The sequence below is a fragment of the Conger conger genome, chromosome 12, assembly GCF_963514075.1.
Source record: "Conger conger chromosome 12, fConCon1.1, whole genome shotgun sequence".
Lineage (NCBI taxonomy): Eukaryota > Metazoa > Chordata > Actinopteri > Anguilliformes > Congridae > Conger > Conger conger.
In genome coordinates, this window is record NC_083771.1 from 22,898,966 (window position 1) to 22,912,965 (window position 14,000).

The following is a 14,000-nucleotide window of genomic DNA, read 5'->3' on the forward strand; positions in this document are numbered from 1 at the left end:
TATTTTTACAGGTAAATATATTTTTGGAACAGAATTGTGTGCACTGAAAAGCAATCTATTAGATGTTTATTATTAAAAGAGCCAGGTCACTTCTGTGCTAAACTTGTTCTGAGGACGATTACAGTTGACAGTCCGTCAATGTAAAAGTTACGTCATGCCACTTATTCTCATTGACAGTTACGCATCATTAAAACCATGATTGAAACTAGAAATCACATTGCACAAACACCATCCTACATAATAGATAATACTTCCAAAATATCTTAATTTCTAGATTTGAAAAGTATGTGTAGCCTGTGAAGTTAGCCTTAATTAAAAAATCTCCTTACATGATTTGCATTGGATGTACTTGAGTCTAATGGGCAAGCTTTTTAACTGCTTTTGTGAAAGTGTGATCAAGATGACAATGAAGTCCAATCTCAGCAAAGTTGGAAGAATTTAAATGAAAAATATCCCCAGGTCTTATCCCCAAACTGAACCAAAGAATCGTAAATGTAATACATGTATACTTTCCGCCAAAAAATATAAATTGAACAGTTAACACATTGAGCAAACTAACAGTCGATATATAATTTCAAATATTTAAAATTTGTACTAAACACAAGAACGAAGGACTGTGTCTGCATCTCAACACAATAAATATAATTATGTCTGATAGATTTTGATTCTAAGTGGGACAATCTGTGATCAGCCATGCTTCGATGTTTTCTTTGTAAAAACACTGTATAATTTATATAGTTTTTTTTAAATATTACACTGCATGCCATGATTGGATGTGTTTATTTCATTTTACATTCAGTTAAACTTCAAGCATACTGATGAAAATGTATTTACCCCAGAATATTAAAAAACCAGGACAAAGAATGTGATTCTTTATGACTGAAAATGTTTTTTTGTCTTTATTGGCCATTAGGTGCAACTATAATCAATAATATAACTTTCAGGATGCTTCAACTGATCATTGACGAAAGATCTCATGTTCAGTGCTGATTAATCATGAAATCACAAAACCACAAAGGAACAGGTTTAGAATTCAGATTTTATTGACATATAAAATGATTACATCAGCTTCAATATCAGAAACATAAAATGCACATTAAAGGAATGAACAGGGACATTTTTTGGACTATTTCATAAAAAATTGAAAGCATACAGTTTCACATTTCAGCAGTCTTTAGGCAGTTGTGCCCCCTACTGGTGATTCTGTGTCTCTTCTGTGCTGCCCTCTGCCTGTGAGCTCTGGATCTGCAGGGTCTTCTCACCGGGGCTGCAGTGGATGGGCTCCGCTCTCTGGGCTCCCTCAGACAGTGCCTCCGTTGGCGCCTGTATCCGGAGCTGGCCGTCCAACAGGGAGCATGTCACCGCATTGGGGTTGACACCTTCAGGCAGATCAAACTCCTGTCTGAACTCCTGCCTTTTATAGGAGTAGGAGCCCTTTCCATCCTCCTGCTTCTTCTCCGTCTTCCCACACACCCGTAGCTTCCTTCCCACCTGCTTGACACACAGGTCTCCTGGGGTGAACTCCTGAGTGTCCAGTGTGAGGACAAAGTGATCTCCCTCCTTCTCCTGCTTGTATGAGACTGGCTGGATGGTCTGAGAGGCTGGGACTTGGTCCATCTCCTGAAAGATCCTGTGCTGAAGCGTGTGCAAGAGGCCCAGACTGTTCTTCATCTCCTGCATGTGTCTGTGCAGCATCTCCTCCTGAAAGCAGAGAGGTCGTGTCTGTGACCAGAGACTGCCTACGGGCCAGTGGAAATCCACCAGGTGGCTGAGGGAAGGCTGGAATACGTGCGAACACAACATGTTCACTGAGGGCTCGGTGTTGATCTTCTTTACTGGTAAGTTGCAGTGTGCGCAGAGTTAGCTCTGAGTGTTTGTGTCCCAGCAGTCAAATGTCAGGGCTTTTAAAGCGGTGCACTGTGAGCTCCAGACGCTTCCGGAACATTCCTGTCATTTCCACAGTCCTCCACTGGGTGTCGCCTGTGGAGAAATGATGACATCACTGCAGTCACATTGTACAGCAAGAAGCTTACAGGGCTGGATTCCAGCCAGATTTGTCAGGCTCACAGAGTTATTGTACTTACTGACATTAGCACCTCTATCATGTCTGAAATCATTTTCTAAATATAAAAATAGATAATAACTTATAAACTCTTGTTGTGTGGGTTTTGTTTTTTTTATTTGTTTCACACAGTGAATCTTTGTTATTCTCACACTATCTGCAGTAGTGTACAGCAGTCTGTTCTTAGGAAACTTTTGTGGTATATTTTTATTTCCTGTCAAATATCAGTAAATATGACTTATTTTTACAGGTAAATATATTTTTGGAACAGAATTGTGTGCACTGAAAAGCAATCTATTAGATGTTTATTATTAAAAGAGCCAGGTCACTTCTGTGCTAAACTTGTTCTGAGGACGATTACAGTTGACAGTCCGTCAATGTAAAAGTTACGTCATGCCACTTATTCTCATTGACAGTTACGCATCATTAAAACCATGATTGAAACTAGAAATCACATTGCACAAACACCATCCTACATAATAGATAATACTTCCAAAATATCTTAATTTCTAGATTTGAAAAGTATGTGTAGCCTGTGAAGTTAGCCTTAATTAAAAAATCTCCTTACATGATTTGCATTGGATGTACTTGAGTCTAATGGGCAAGCTTTTTAACTGCTTTTGTGAAAGTGTGATCAAGATGACAATGAAGTCCAATCTCAGCAAAGTTGGAAGAATTTAAATGAAAAATATCCCCAGGTCTTATCCCCAAACTGAACCAAAGAATCGTAAATGTAATACATGTATACTTTCCGCCAAAAAATATAAATTGAACAGTTAACACATTGAGCAAACTAACAGTCGATATATAATTTCAAATATTTAAAATTTGTACTAAACACAAGAACGAAGGACTGTGTCTGCATCTCAACACAATAAATATAATTATGTCTGATAGATTTTGATTCTAAGTGGGACAATCTGTGATCAGCCATGCTTCGATGTTTTCTTTGTAAAAACACTGTATAATTTATATAGTTTTTTTTAAATATTACACTGCATGCCATGATTGGATGTGTTTATTTCATTTTACATTCAGTTAAACTTCAAGCATACTGATGAAAATGTATTTACCCCAGAATATTAAAAAACCAGGACAAAGAATGTGATTCTTTATGACTGAAAATGTTTTTTTGTCTTTATTGGCCATTAGGTGCAACTATAATCAATAATATAACTTTCAGGATGCTTCAACTGATCATTGACGAAAGATCTCATGTTCAGTGCTGATTAATCATGAAATCAAAAAACCACAAAGGAACAGGTTTAGAATTCAGATTTTATTGACATATAAAATGATTACATCAGCTTCAATATCAGAAACATAAAATGCACATTAAAGGAATGAACAGGGACATTTTTTGGACTATTTCATAAAAAATTGAAAGCATACAGTTTCACATTTCAGCAGTCTTTAGGCAGTTGTGCCCCCTACTGGTGATTCTGTGTCTCTTCTGTGCTGCCCTCTGCCTGTGAGCTCTGGATCTGCAGGGTCTTCTCACCGGGGCTGCAGTGGATGGGCTCCGCTCTCTGGGCTCCCTCAGACAGTGCCTCCGTTGGCGCCTGTATCCGGAGCTGGCCGTCCAACAGGGAGCATGTCACCGCATTGGGGTTGACACCTTCAGGCAGATCAAACTCCTGTCTGAACTCCTGCCTTTTATAGGAGTAGGAGCCCTTTCCATCCTCCTGCTTCTTCTCCGTCTTCCCACACACCCGTAGCTTCCTTCCCACCTGCTTGACACACAGGTCTCCTGGGGTGAACTCCTGAGTGTCCAGTGTGAGGACAAAGTGATCTCCCTCCTTCTCCTGCTTGTATGAGACTGGCTGGATGGTCTGAGAGGCTGGGACTTGGTCCATCTCCTGAAAGATCCTGTGCTGAAGCGTGTGCAAGAGGCCCAGACTGTTCTTCATCTCCTGCATGTGTCTGTGCAGCATCTCCTCCTGAAAGCAGAGAGGTTGTGTCTGTGACCAGAGACTGCCTACGGGCCAGTGGAAATCCACCAGGTGGCTGAGGGAAGGCTGGAATACGTGCGAACACAGCATGTTCACTGAGGGCTCGGTGTTGATCTTCTTTGCTGGTAAGTTGCAGTGTGCGCAGAGTTAGCTCTGAGTGTTTCTGTCCCAGCAGTCAAATGTCAGGGCTTTTAAAGCGGTGCACTGTGAGCTCCAGACGCTTCCGGAACATTCCTGTCATTTCCACAGTCCTCCACTGGGTGTCGCCTGTGGAGAAATGATGACATCACTGCAGTCACATTGTACAGCAAGAAGCTTACAGGGCTGGATTCCAGCCAGATTTGTCAGGCTCACAGAGTTATTGTACTTACTGACATTAGCACCTCTATCATGTCTGAAATCATTTTCTAAATATAAAAATAGATAATAACTTATAAACTCTTGTTGTGTGGGTTTTGTTTTTTTTATTTGTTTCACACAGTGAATCTTTGTTATTCTCACACTATCTGCAGTAGTGTACAGCAGTCTGTTCATAGGAAACTTTTGTGGTATATTTTTATTTCCTGTCAAATATCAGTAAATATGACTTATTTTTACAGGTAAATATATTTTTGGAACAGAATTGTGTGCACTGAAAAGCAATCTATTAGATGTTTATTATTAAAAGAGCCAGGTCACTTCTGTGCTAAACTTGTTCTGAGGACGATTACAGTTGACAGTCCGTCAATGTAAAAGTTACGTCATGCCACTTATTCTCATTGACAGTTACGCATCATTAAAACCATGATTGAAACTAGAAATCACATTGCACAAACACCATCCTACATAATAGATAATACTTCCAAAATATCTTAATTTCTAGATTTGAAAAGTATGTGTAGCCTGTGAAGTTAGCCTTAATTAAAAAATCTCCTTACATGATTTGCATTGGATGTACTTGAGTCTAATGGGCAAGCTTTTTAACTGCTTTTGTGAAAGTGTGATCAAGATGACAATGAAGTCCAATCTCAGCAAAGTTGGAAGAATTTAAATGAAAAATATCCCCAGGTCTTATCCCCAAACTGAACCAAAGAATCGTAAATGTAATACATGTATACTTTCCGCCAAAAAATATAAATTGAACAGTTAACACATTGAGCAAACTAACAGTCGATATATAATTTCAAATATTTAAAATTTGTACTAAACACAAGAACGAAGGACTGTGTCTGCATCTCAACACAATAAATATAATTATGTCTGATAGATTTTGATTCTAAGTGGGACAATCTGTGATCAGCCATGCTTCGATGTTTTCTTTGTAAAAACACTGTATAATTTATATAGTTTTTTTTAAATATTACACTGCATGCCATGATTGGATGTGTTTATTTCATTTTACATTCAGTTAAACTTCAAGCATACTGATGAAAATGTATTTACCCCAGAATATTAAAAAACCAGGACAAAGAATGTGATTCTTTATGACTGAAAATGTTTTTTTGTCTTTATTGGCCATTAGGTGCAACTATAATCAATAATATAACTTTCAGGATGCTTCAACTGATCATTGACGAAAGATCTCATGTTCAGTGCTGATTAATCATGAAATCACAAAACCACAAAGGAACAGGTTTAGAATTCAGATTTTATTGACATATAAAATGATTACATCAGCTTCAATATCAGAAACATAAAATGCACATTAAAGGAATGAACAGGGACATTTTTTGGACTATTTCATAAAAAATTGAAAGCAGTTTCACATTTCAGCAGTCTTTAGGCAGTTGTGCCCCCTACTGGTGATTCTGTGTCTCTTCTGTGCTGCCCTCTGCCTGTGAGCTCTGGATCTGCAGGGTCTTCTCACCGGGGCTGCAGTGGATGGGCTCCGCTCTCTGGGCTCCCTCAGACAGTGCCTCCGTTGGCGCCTGTATCCGGAGCTGGCCGTCCAACAGGGAGCATGTCACCGCATTGGGGTTGACACCTTCAGGCAGATCAAACTCCTGTCTGAACTCCTGCCTTTTATAGGAGTAGGAGCCCTTTCCATCCTCCTGCTTCTTCTCCGTCTTCCCACACACCCGTAGCTTCCTTCCCACCTGCTTGACACACAGGTCTCCTGGGGTGAACTCCTGAGTGTCCAGTGTGAGGACAAAGTGATCTCCCTCCTTCTCCTGCTTGTATGAGACTGGCTGGATGGTCTGAGAGGCTGGGACTTGGTCCATCTCCTGAAAGATCCTGTGCTGAAGCGTGTGCAAGAGGCCCAGACTGTTCTTCATCTCCTGCATGTGTCTGTGCAGCATCTCCTCCTGAAAGCAGAGAGGTCGTGTCTGTGACCAGAGACTGCCTACGGGCCAGTGGAAATCCACCAGGTGGCTGAGGGAAGGCTGGAATACGTGCGAACACAGCATGTTCACTGAGGGCTCGGTGTTGATCTTCTTTGCTGGTAAGTTGCAGTGTGCGCAGAGTTAGCTCTGAGTGTTTCTGTCCCAGCAGTCAAATGTCAGGGCTTTTAAAGCGGTGCACTGTGAGCTCCAGACGCTTCCGGAACATTCCTGTCATTTCCACAGTCCTCCACTGGGTGTCGCCTGTGGAGAAATGATGACATCACTGCAGTCACATTGTACAGCAAGAAGCTTACAGGGCTGGATTCCAGCCAGATTTGTCAGGCTCACAGAGTTATTGTACTTACTGACATTAGCACCTCTTTCATGTCTGAAATCATTTTCTAAATATAAAAATAGATAATAACTTATAAACTCTTGTTGTGTGGGTTTTGTTTTTTTTATTTGTTTCACACAGTGAATCTTTGTTATTCTCACACTATCTGCAGTAGTGTACAGCAGTCTGTTCATATGAAACTTTTGTGGTATATTTTTATTTCCTGTCAAATATCAGTAAATATGACTTATTTTTACAGGTAAATATATTTTTGGAACAGAATTGTGTGCACTGAAAAGCAATCTATTAGATGTTTATTATTAAAAGAGCCAGGTCACTTCTGTGCTAAACTTGTTCTGAGGACGATTACAGTTGACAGTCCGTCAATGTAAAAGTTACGTCATGCCACTTATTCTCATTGACAGTTACGCATCATTAAAACCATGATTGAAACTAGAAATCACATTGCACAAACACCATCCTACATAATAGATAATACTTCCAAAATATCTTAATTTCTAGATTTGAAAAGTATGTGTAGCCTGTGAAGTTAGCCTTAATTAAAAAATCTCCTTACATGATTTGCATTGGATGTACTTGAGTCTAATGGGCAAGCTTTTTAACTGCTTTTGTGAAAGTGTGATCAAGATGACAATGAAGTCCAATCTCAGCAAAGTTGGAAGAATTTAAATGAAAAATATCCCCAGGTCTTATCCCCAAACTGAACCAAAGAATCGTAAATGTAATACATGTATACTTTCCGCCAAAAAATATAAATTGAACAGTTAACACATTGAGCAAACTAACAGTCGATATATAATTTCAAATATTTAAAATTTGTACTAAACACAAGAACGAAGGACTGTGTCTGCATCTCAACACAATAAATATAATTATGTCTGATAGATTTTGATTCTAAGTGGGACAATCTGTGATCAGCCATGCTTCGATGTTTTCTTTGTAAAAACACTGTATAATTTATATAGTTTTTTTTAAATATTACACTGCATGCCATGATTGGATGTGTTTATTTCATTTTACATTCAGTTAAACTTCAAGCATACTGATGAAAATGTATTTACCCCAGAATATTAAAAAACCAGGACAAAGAATGTGATTCTTTATGACTGAAAATGTTTTTTTGTCTTTATTGGCCATTAGGTGCAACTATAATCAATAATATAACTTTCAGGATGCTTCAACTGATCATTGACGAAAGATCTCATGTTCAGTGCTGATTAATCATGAAATCACAAAACCACAAAGGAACAGGTTTAGAATTCAGATTTTATTGACATATAAAATGATTACATCAGCTTCAATATCAGAAACATAAAATGCACATTAAAGGAATGAACAGGGACATTTTTTGGACTATTTCATAAAAAATTGAAAGCAGTTTCACATTTCAGCAGTCTTTAGGCAGTTGTGCCCCCTACTGGTGATTCTGTGTCTCTTCTGTGCTGCCCTCTGCCTGTGAGCTCTGGATCTGCAGGGTCTTCTCACCGGGGCTGCAGTGGATGGGCTCCGCTCTCTGGGCTCCCTCAGACAGTGCCTCCGTTGGCGCCTGTATCCGGAGCTGGCCGTCCAACAGGGAGCATGTCACCGCATTGGGGTTGACACCTTCAGGCAGATCAAACTCCTGTCTGAACTCCTGCCTTTTATAGGAGTAGGAGCCCTTTCCATCCTCCTGCTTCTTCTCCGTCTTCCCACACACCCGTAGCTTCCTTCCCACCTGCTTGACACACAGGTCTCCTGGGGTGAACTCCTGAGTGTCCAGTGTGAGGACAAAGTGATCTCCCTCCTTCTCCTGCTTGTATGAGACTGGCTGGATGGTCTGAGAGGCTGGGACTTGGTCCATCTCCTGAAAGATCCTGTGCTGAAGCGTGTGCAAGAGGCCCAGACTGTTCTTCATCTCCTGCATGTGTCTGTGCAGCATCTCCTCCTGAAAGCAGAGAGGTCGTGTCTGTGGCCAGAGACTGCGTACAGGCCAGTGGAAATCCACCAGGTGGCTGAAGGAAGGCTGGAATACGTGGGAGCACAGCATGTTCACTGAGGGCTCGGTGTTGATCTTCTTTGCTGGTAAGTTGCAGTGTGCGCAGAGTTAGCTCTGAGTGTTTCTGTCCCAGCAGTCAAATGTCAGGGCTTTTAAAGCGGTGCACTGTGAGCTCCAGACGCTTCCGGAACATTCCTGTCATTTCCACAGTCCTCCACTGGGTGTCGCCTGTGGGGAAATGATGACATCACTGCAGTCACATTGTACAGCAAGAAGCTTACAGGGCTGGATTCCAGCCAGATTTGTCAGGCTCACAGAGTTATTGTACTTACTGACATTAGCACCTCTAGCATGTCTGAAATCATTTTCTAAATATAAAAATAGATAATAACTTATAAACTCTTGTTGTGTGGGTTTTGTTTTTTTTATTTGTTTCACACAGTGAATCTTTGTTATTCTCACACTATCTGCAGTAGTGTACAGCAGTCTGTTCATATGAAACTTTTGTGGTATATTTTTATTTCCTGTCAAATATCAGTAAATATGACTTATTTTTACAGGTAAATATATTTTTGGAACAGAATTGTGTGCACTGAAAAGCAATCTATTAGATGTTTATTATTAAAAGAGCCAGGTCACTTCTGTGCTAAACTTGTTCTGAGGACGATTACAGTTGACAGTCCGTCAATGTAAAAGTTACGTCATGCCACTTATTCTCATTGACAGTTACGCATCATTAAAACCATGATTGAAACTAGAAATCACATTGCACAAACACCATCCTACATAATAGATAATACTTCCAAAATATCTTAATTTCTAGATTTGAAAAGTATGTGTAGCCTGTGAAGTTAGCCTTAATTAAAAAATCTCCTTACATGATTTGCATTGGATGTACTTGAGTCTAATGGGCAAGCTTTTTAACTGCTTTTGTGAAAGTGTGATCAAGATGACAATTAAGTCCAATCTCAGCAAAGTTGGAAGAATTTAAATGAAAAATATCCCCAGGTCTTATCCCCAAACTGAACCAAAGAATCGTAAAAGAAATAAATGCATACTTTCCCCAATAATATATAAATTGAACAGTTAACACATTGAGCAAATTAACCGTCTATATATAATTTCAAATTTTTAAAATGTATACTAAACACAAGAATGAAGGACTGTGTCTGCATCTCAACATGATAAATATAATGATGTCTGATAGATTTTGATTCTAAGTGGGACAATCTGTGATCAGCCATGCTTCGATGTTTTCTTTGTAAAAACACTGTATAATTTATATAGTTTTTTTTTAATATTACACTGCATGCCATGATTGGATGTGTTTATTTCAGTTTACATTCAGTTAAACTTCAAGCATACTGATGAAAATGTATTTACCCCTGAATATTCAAAAATCAGGACAAAGAATGTGATACTTTATGACTGAAAATGTTTGTTTGTCTTTATTGGCCATTAGATGCAACTATAATCAATAATATAACTTTCAGGATGCTTCAACTGATCATTGACGAAAGATCTCATGTTCAGTGCTGATTAATCATGAAATCACAAAACCACAAAGGAACAGGTTTAGAATTCAGATTTTATTGACATATAAAATGATTACATCAGCATCAATATCAGAAACATAAAATGCACTTTAAAGGAATGAACAGGGACATTTTTTGGACTATTTCATAAAAAATTGAAAACAGTTTCACATTTCAGCAGTCTTTAGGCAGTTGTTCCCCCTACTGGTGATTCTGTGTCTCTTCTGTGCTGCCCTCTGCCTGTGAGCTCTGGATCTGCAGGGTCTTCTCACCGGGGCTGCAGTGGATGGGCTCCGCTCTCTGGGCTCCCTCAGACAGTGCCTCCGTTGGCGCCTGTATCCGGAGCTGGCCGTCCAACAGGGAGCATGTCACCGCATTGGGGTTGACACCTTCAGGCAGATCAAACTCCTGTCTGAACTCCTGCCTTTTATAGGAGTAGGAGCCCTTTCCATCCTCCTGCTTCTTCTCCGTCTTCCCACACACCCGTAGCTTCCTTCCCACCTGCTTGACACACAGGTCTCCTGGGGTGAAGTCCTTAGTGTCCAGTGTGAGGACAAAGTGATCTCCCTCCTTCTCCTGCTTGTATGAGACTGGCTGGATGGTCTGAGAGGCTGGGACTTGGTCCATCTCCTGAAAGACCCTGTGCTGAAGCGTGTGCAAGAGGCCCAGACTGTTCTTCATCTCCTGCATGTGTCTGTGCAGCATCTCCTCCTGAAAGCAGAGAGGTCGTGTCTGTGGCCAGAGACTGCGTACGGGCCAGTGGAAATCCACCAGGTGGCTGAAGGAAGGCTGGAATACATGGGAGCACAGCATGTTCACTGAGGGCTTGGTGTTGATCTTCTTTACTGGTAAGTTGCAGTGTGCGCAGAGTTAGCTCTGAGTGTTTGTGTCCCAGCAGTCAAATGTCAGGGCTTTTAAAGCGGTGCACTGTGAGCTCCAGACGCTTCCGGAACATTCCTGTCATTTCCACAGTCCTCCACTGGGTTTCGCCTGTGGAGAAATGATGACATCACTGCAGTCACATTGTACAGCAAGAAGCTTACAGGGCTGGATTCCAGCCAGATTTGTCAGGCTCACAGAGTTATTGTACTTACTGACATTAGCACCTCTAGCATGTCTGAAATCATTTTCTAAATATAAAAATAGATAATAACTTATAAACTCTTGTTGTGTGGGTTTTGTTTTTTTTATTTGTTTCACACAGTGAATCTTTGTTATTCTCACACTATCTGCAGTAGTGTACAGCAGTCTGTTCATATGAAACTTTTGTGGTATATTTTTATTTCCTGTCAAATATCAGTAAATATGACTTATTTTTACAGGTAAATATATTTTTGGAACAGAATTGTGTGCACTGAAAAGCAATCTATTAGATGTTTATTATTAAAAGAGCCAGGTCACTTCTGTGCTAAACTTGTTCTGAGGACGATTACAGTTGACAGTCCGTCAATGTAAAAGTTACGTCATGCCACTTATTCTCATTGACAGTTACGCATCATTAAAACCATGATTGAAACTAGAAATCACATTGCACAAACACCATCCTACATAATAGATAATACTTCCAAAATATCTTAATTTCTAGGTTTGAAAAGTATGTGTAGCCTGTGAAGTTAGCCTTAATTAAAAAATCTCCTTACATGATTTGCATTGGATGTACTTGAGTCTAATGGGCAAGCTTTTTAACTGCTTTTGTGAAAGTGTGATCAAGATGACAATTAAGTCCAATCTCAGCCAAGTTGGAAGAATTTAAATGAAAAATATCCCCAGGTCTTATCCCCAAACCGAACCAAAGAATTGTAAAAGAAATAAATGCATACTTTCCCCAATAATATATAAATTGAACAGTTAACACATTGAGCAAATTAACAGTCTATATATAATTTCAAATATTTAAAATGTATACTAAACACAAGAATGAAGGACTGTGTCTGCATCTCAACATGATAAATATAATGATGTCTGATAGATTTTGATTCTAAGTGGGACAATCTGTGATCAGCCATGCATCAATGTTTTCTTTGTAAAAACACTGCATAATTGAAATAGTTTTTTTAAATATTACACTGCATGCCATGATTGGATGTGTTTATTTCAGTTTACATTCAGTTAAACTTCAAGCATACTGATGAAAATGTATTTACCCCTGAATATTCAAAAATCAGGACAAAGAATGTGATACTTTATTACTGAAAATGTTTGTTTGTCTTTATTGGCCATTAGATGCAACTATAATCAATAATATAACTTTCAGGATGCTTCAACTGATCATTGACGAAAGATCTCATGTTCAGTGCTGATTAATCATGAAATCACAAAACCACAAAGGAACAGGTTTAGAATTCAGATTTTATTGACATATAAAATGATTACATCAGCTTCAATATCAGAAACATAAAATGCACATTAAAGGAATGAACAGGGACATTTTTTGGACTATTTCATAAAAAATTGAAAGCATACAGTTTCACATTTCAGCAGTCTTTAGGCAGTTGTGCCCCCTACTGGTGATTCTGTGTCTCTTCTGTGCTGCCCTCTGCCTGTGAGCTCTGGATCTGCAGGGTCTTCTCACCGGGGCTGCAGTGGATGGGCTCCGCTCTCTGGGCTCCCTCAGACAGTGCCTCCGTTGGCGCCTGTATCCGGAGCTGGCCGTCCAACAGGGAGCATGTCACCGCATTGGGGTTGACACCTTCAGGCAGATCAAACTCCTGTCTGAACTCCTGCCTTTTATAGGAGTAGGAGCCCTTTCCATCCTCCTGCTTCTTCTCCGTCTTCCCACACACCCGTAGCTTCCTTCCCACCTGCTTGACACACAGGTCTCCTGGGGTGAACTCCTGAGTGTCCAGTGTGAGGACAAAGTGATCTCCCTCCTTCTCCTGCTTGTATGAGACTGGCTGGATGGTCTGAGAGGCTGGGACTTGGTCCATCTCCTGAAAGACCCTGTGCTGAAGCGTGTGCAAGAGGTCCAGACTGTTCTTCATCTCCTGCATGTGTCTGTGCAGCATCTCCTCCTGAAAGCAGAGAGGTTGTGTCTGTGGCCAGAGACTGCGTACAGGCCAGTGGAAATCCACCAGGTGGCTGAGGGAAGGCTGGAATACATGGGAGCACAGCATGTTCACTGAGGGCTCGGTGTTGATCTTCTTTACTGGTAAGTTGCAGTGTGCGCAGAGTTAGCTCTGAGTGTTTCTGTCCCAGCAGTCAAATGTCAGGGCTTTTAAAGCGGTGCACTGTGCGCTCCAGACGCTTCCGGAACATTCCTGTAATTTCCACAGTCCTCCACTGGGTGTCACCTGTAGGGAAATGATGACATCACTGGAGTCACATTGTACAGCAGGAAGCTTACAGGGTTGGATTCCAGCCAGAATTGTCAGGCTCACAGAGTTACTGTTCTTACTGACATTAGCACCTCTAGCATGTCTGAAATCATTTTGTAAATATAAAAATAGGCAATTGCTTGTGAAGGAAAACATCTCTTGTGTGCCTTTTTTTATTGGTTTCACACAGTGAATATTTATTATTCTCAAACTATCTGCAGAAGCATACAGTAGTCTGTTCACATAAAACTTTTGTACTGTAATTTTATTTCCTGTGAAATATGACTACATATTAAATATTTTTCCATGTAAAATTGTCTTTGGAACAAAATTGTGAGCACTGAAATGCAATGTATTAGATGTTTATAATTAAAAGATGCAAGTCACGTCTGTTCTAAATTAGTTTTGATGAAGATAACAGTTGACAGTCCGTCAATGTAAAAGTCCGTCAATCGCATTTCACAAACACCATCCTACATAATGGATAATACTTCTGAACCATCT

General features: G+C 40.0%; 6 protein-coding genes across 6 annotated transcripts; all 6 read right to left on the minus strand.

Moving 5' to 3' along the window:
• Positions 1-1,021: 1,021 nt before the first annotated feature.
• On the minus strand, positions 1,022-1,865 carry LOC133142393 (heat shock protein 30-like). Its single transcript, XM_061263582.1, has one exon. The coding sequence runs from the start codon at positions 1,801-1,803 to the stop codon at positions 1,192-1,194; it is 612 nt and encodes a 203-aa protein (XP_061119566.1). The 5' UTR covers positions 1,804-1,865; the 3' UTR covers positions 1,022-1,191.
• Positions 1,866-3,322: 1,457 nt separating this feature from the next.
• LOC133142423 (heat shock protein 30-like) lies at positions 3,323-4,181 on the minus strand. The gene has a single exon (XM_061263630.1). The coding sequence runs from the start codon at positions 4,102-4,104 to the stop codon at positions 3,493-3,495; it is 612 nt and encodes a 203-aa protein (XP_061119614.1). The 5' UTR covers positions 4,105-4,181; the 3' UTR covers positions 3,323-3,492.
• A 1,442-nt stretch (positions 4,182-5,623) lies between these two features.
• On the minus strand, positions 5,624-6,494 carry LOC133142401 (heat shock protein 30-like). Its single transcript, XM_061263593.1, has one exon. It carries the CDS (start codon positions 6,399-6,401, stop codon positions 5,790-5,792), a length of 612 nt encoding a protein of 203 aa, XP_061119577.1. The 5' UTR covers positions 6,402-6,494; the 3' UTR covers positions 5,624-5,789.
• A 1,426-nt stretch (positions 6,495-7,920) lies between these two features.
• On the minus strand, positions 7,921-8,756 carry LOC133142430 (heat shock protein 30-like). Its single transcript, XM_061263642.1, has one exon. The coding sequence runs from the start codon at positions 8,696-8,698 to the stop codon at positions 8,087-8,089; it is 612 nt and encodes a 203-aa protein (XP_061119626.1). The 5' UTR covers positions 8,699-8,756; the 3' UTR covers positions 7,921-8,086.
• Positions 8,757-10,383: 1,627 nt separating this feature from the next.
• Positions 10,384-11,052, minus strand: LOC133142485 (heat shock protein 30-like). Its single transcript, XM_061263736.1, has one exon. The coding sequence runs from the start codon at positions 10,993-10,995 to the stop codon at positions 10,384-10,386; it is 612 nt and encodes a 203-aa protein (XP_061119720.1). The 5' UTR covers positions 10,996-11,052.
• Positions 11,053-12,513: 1,461 nt separating this feature from the next.
• LOC133142416 (heat shock protein 30-like) lies at positions 12,514-13,353 on the minus strand. Its single transcript, XM_061263619.1, has one exon. It carries the CDS (start codon positions 13,293-13,295, stop codon positions 12,684-12,686), a length of 612 nt encoding a protein of 203 aa, XP_061119603.1. The 5' UTR covers positions 13,296-13,353; the 3' UTR covers positions 12,514-12,683.
• Between the last annotated feature and the right edge of the window lie 647 nt (positions 13,354-14,000).